General features: G+C 51.9%; 1 protein-coding gene across 3 annotated transcripts in view; it reads left to right on the forward strand.

The window, feature by feature from the left end:
* KLHL3 (kelch like family member 3) overlaps positions 1–2666 on the forward strand; it is a 61547-nt gene that overhangs the window by 4210 nt on the left and 54671 nt on the right. Inside the window, exon 1 of one of the 3 annotated variants that reach the window (XM_025207869.1) lies at positions 7–48. The exons of the other annotated variants lie outside the window; for them this stretch is intronic. Coding sequence (XP_025063654.1) covers positions 35–48 — 14 coding nt within the window. The 5' untranslated portion in view covers positions 7–34. Of the gene's footprint in view, positions 1–6; positions 49–2666 lie in introns of those variants that run through there. 3 annotated transcript variants of the gene reach the window in all.

The raw sequence follows: 2666 nt of genomic DNA on the forward strand, positions 1-2666 counted from the left end.
TCGGCGCGCCCTGAGCGCCCGGCCCCGCGCCGACATGGACCAGGAGAGGTGCGTGACGGCGTGTGTGTGTGTGTGTGTGTGCGCGCGCGCGCGCGCGTGTCACGGGGACTGCCCCCTCCCCACCCCCCCGGGCAGCTGCTCCCAGCTCAGCTGCTGGGGTGGGGGTGTGTGTGGTGTCTTGCTGCATGCGTGTGTCTGTGGCGTCTCTGTGGGGGGGTGTGTGTGTGTGTTGTCTGGGTTGTGTGTCTCAGTGGTGTGGGGACGGGGAGATTTAGCCCCTTCCCCCCACTTTCAGATCCTTGCAGTGTGCGTGTGCAAGGAGACGTGGGCTGCAGCCGGGGACATGAGCCACAAACGGGGAGTTTTTTTAAAATTAAAACCAAAAGGAGCCCAGCAGTTTCAGGGGAGATAGAGCGCGGCTTCCCCTTCCGCGCGCTGCTCCACGGTCGCCTGCTAGCCAGCGAGACGCGACCCGGGCACCGGGCGCAGCAGGCACAAGTTGAGCCCGGTGACTCTTGCTCTCCCTCAGGGGCCATGGTTGGCTCTAAAGCGGGGGGGGGGTTCAGTGTGGGCAGGGGCTTCTTGCCACCCCCTTCATCCAGATGTACGTTATTTTCTGCATCCTTCTGAGCCTGTGCAGCATCCTCGGCAAGGAGCTCCTCCATCTGCCGTGAGCTGCAATAACCCATTTAGTTTTTGCAGGGCACAGAACAGGGTTGCTGTATGAGCCCTTAGGATGCATTTATTAGCCCAGGCGAGGTGATGAGGAGCCCGAGGGGGGCCGGGAGGCCACATGGCTTGACCTGCTGCGGCAGAGCCACGAACTTCATGCCACCAGATCCGCGCCGCGAAACAATCCTATACTCTGCCTTCTTTGTTTTTCCTCCCCCCGCTTGTGTTTCTGCTGGTCGAGTTCAGTTCTGGCCCCACCATCCGCTCGTTAGTGCTATTTGTAGTTAATGAACAAAAGTCGACCAAGTTTGCAAAGCGCCTGCCAGCCTATTTACACGTCCTCTGTAAGCAAAAACCAGTGACCCGTGCTTTATGACAGGCGGGGGAGACCCCAGTAGCTATGGGCTTGATTTTTATAGGGTAAATCGGCCCTTAACTCCTTGTTTTCTGTACAGTGGCTAGAACAGCGCCTTGAACCTAGCACAAGTACCGAGCCTTGTTATTGCTGCTTGGGAACTTCATAGATACCAGAGGAATCTTAAATATTTACTGTGCTCTACCCAGCCTTTTTCCTTGACTGTCCCTGTGACTTTCTTACGCCAGAGTCTTAACACCTTCCCGCTCAAAACCAAGCGTGAAGCTAGTCCTTTCTGAAAGCAGGATATGCCGAGTGCTTCCTTTTTGAGCTGTGCCCGTGACCTCCTGCATCTGGGGGCAGGGAAGCCTTTGCTGAAGGAAGCTGCCAACCTTTGCAAGTTGGAGAAAACTTTGCTTCTCCAGTGTCCTGTATCTGAAGTGAACTGGGGGGTCAAACCCTGCTGTACTTTCTGGACCAGTTACTCTCCCTGTAGCCACTTTTTTGCCCAAATACCAAAAGGCGAGCTTCTACCCTCAGGTGACTCGAGGATCGCAACTGCTGTTTGTGTACTTACTTACTGCTCAAAATGCAACTTTCAGCCTGGATGTCCTGCTGTTTAATGCATCCTAGATGTAGCGTTTCCAGTCGGTGTTTAAATGGCCAGCTGCGGATGTTTCACCGTTAGCATCTTCGAATCGTATACTCGTTCTTTTCTAGATTCATGTCATTTCCTTCCAGTTCTTGCCATGAATCTAGTGGTGGAGAGAGTTGACAGGAGAGGAAGCTGGAGCCTTGTGTTTCCTTATCCCAGCATTTGACCTTACGGGCAAGGGATTGTTGTCATCATCACCGTTAATCACTTCTGTTACGGTAGTGTTCAAAAATCTCTGTTCAGTTTGGGGCCTGGTTGTCCAGGACACGGTAGGAACACAGCTGTCTTTAGAGTGACCCTTCCGATTTTTCTCAGCGTCGTTTTAGACTGACCTCAGGGAACGAAGAGGTGTCACAAGCTGTATGTCTGCTTAGCCTCTGAAAGTGAAGCATCTAATTGAAACTGCAGGGGGATTTAGGTCAGCGGAATATAATTACCCAAACTAACAAACTATGGCTGACGTTTAGGGCTGGGAGACGAGGCTCTTTAATGATCTGAACCAGTAACTTGGAGTTTTGCCCTCTTGGAGGAGACAGTTGAGTTATTCACAGGCTTCCCCATTCTACCAGAGCACGTCACAGAAACGCCACAAAAGCTGCATAGTGTGCGCTGAGAAACGCAATGAATAGGTCTTGAAACGATGCCGTCAGGTACTTGATCTCAGCGTGTCGGACGGTGAATGTATCAGGTTGGTGATAGGTTGTATTTTTTTTGGTGGCGGTTCTGCTGTTACTCTCGTGCGTGTGCTCAGAGGTTTGGCTGGAAGACTTTAAAAACCCAAATAAATAATTAAGGTCTCAGATATGACCTCTGTTAGGATGTGTGTGATGGGGGTAGGGGGTCGTCTCTGGAGTTTAAATGGATTTAAATCTTTCCCTTTGTTAACTAACCTATTTTTAAATCGACTAAGAGGGCGAGACCTCAGATCGCTTCAGACCCAAGCTTGAGACCTGCCAGTACTCGTGTGTTACACATGTAAGCTGT

The sequence above is a fragment of the Alligator sinensis genome, unplaced genomic scaffold, assembly GCF_000455745.1.
Source record: "Alligator sinensis unplaced genomic scaffold, ASM45574v1 scaffold741_1, whole genome shotgun sequence".
NCBI lineage: Eukaryota > Metazoa > Chordata > Crocodylia > Alligatoridae > Alligator > Alligator sinensis.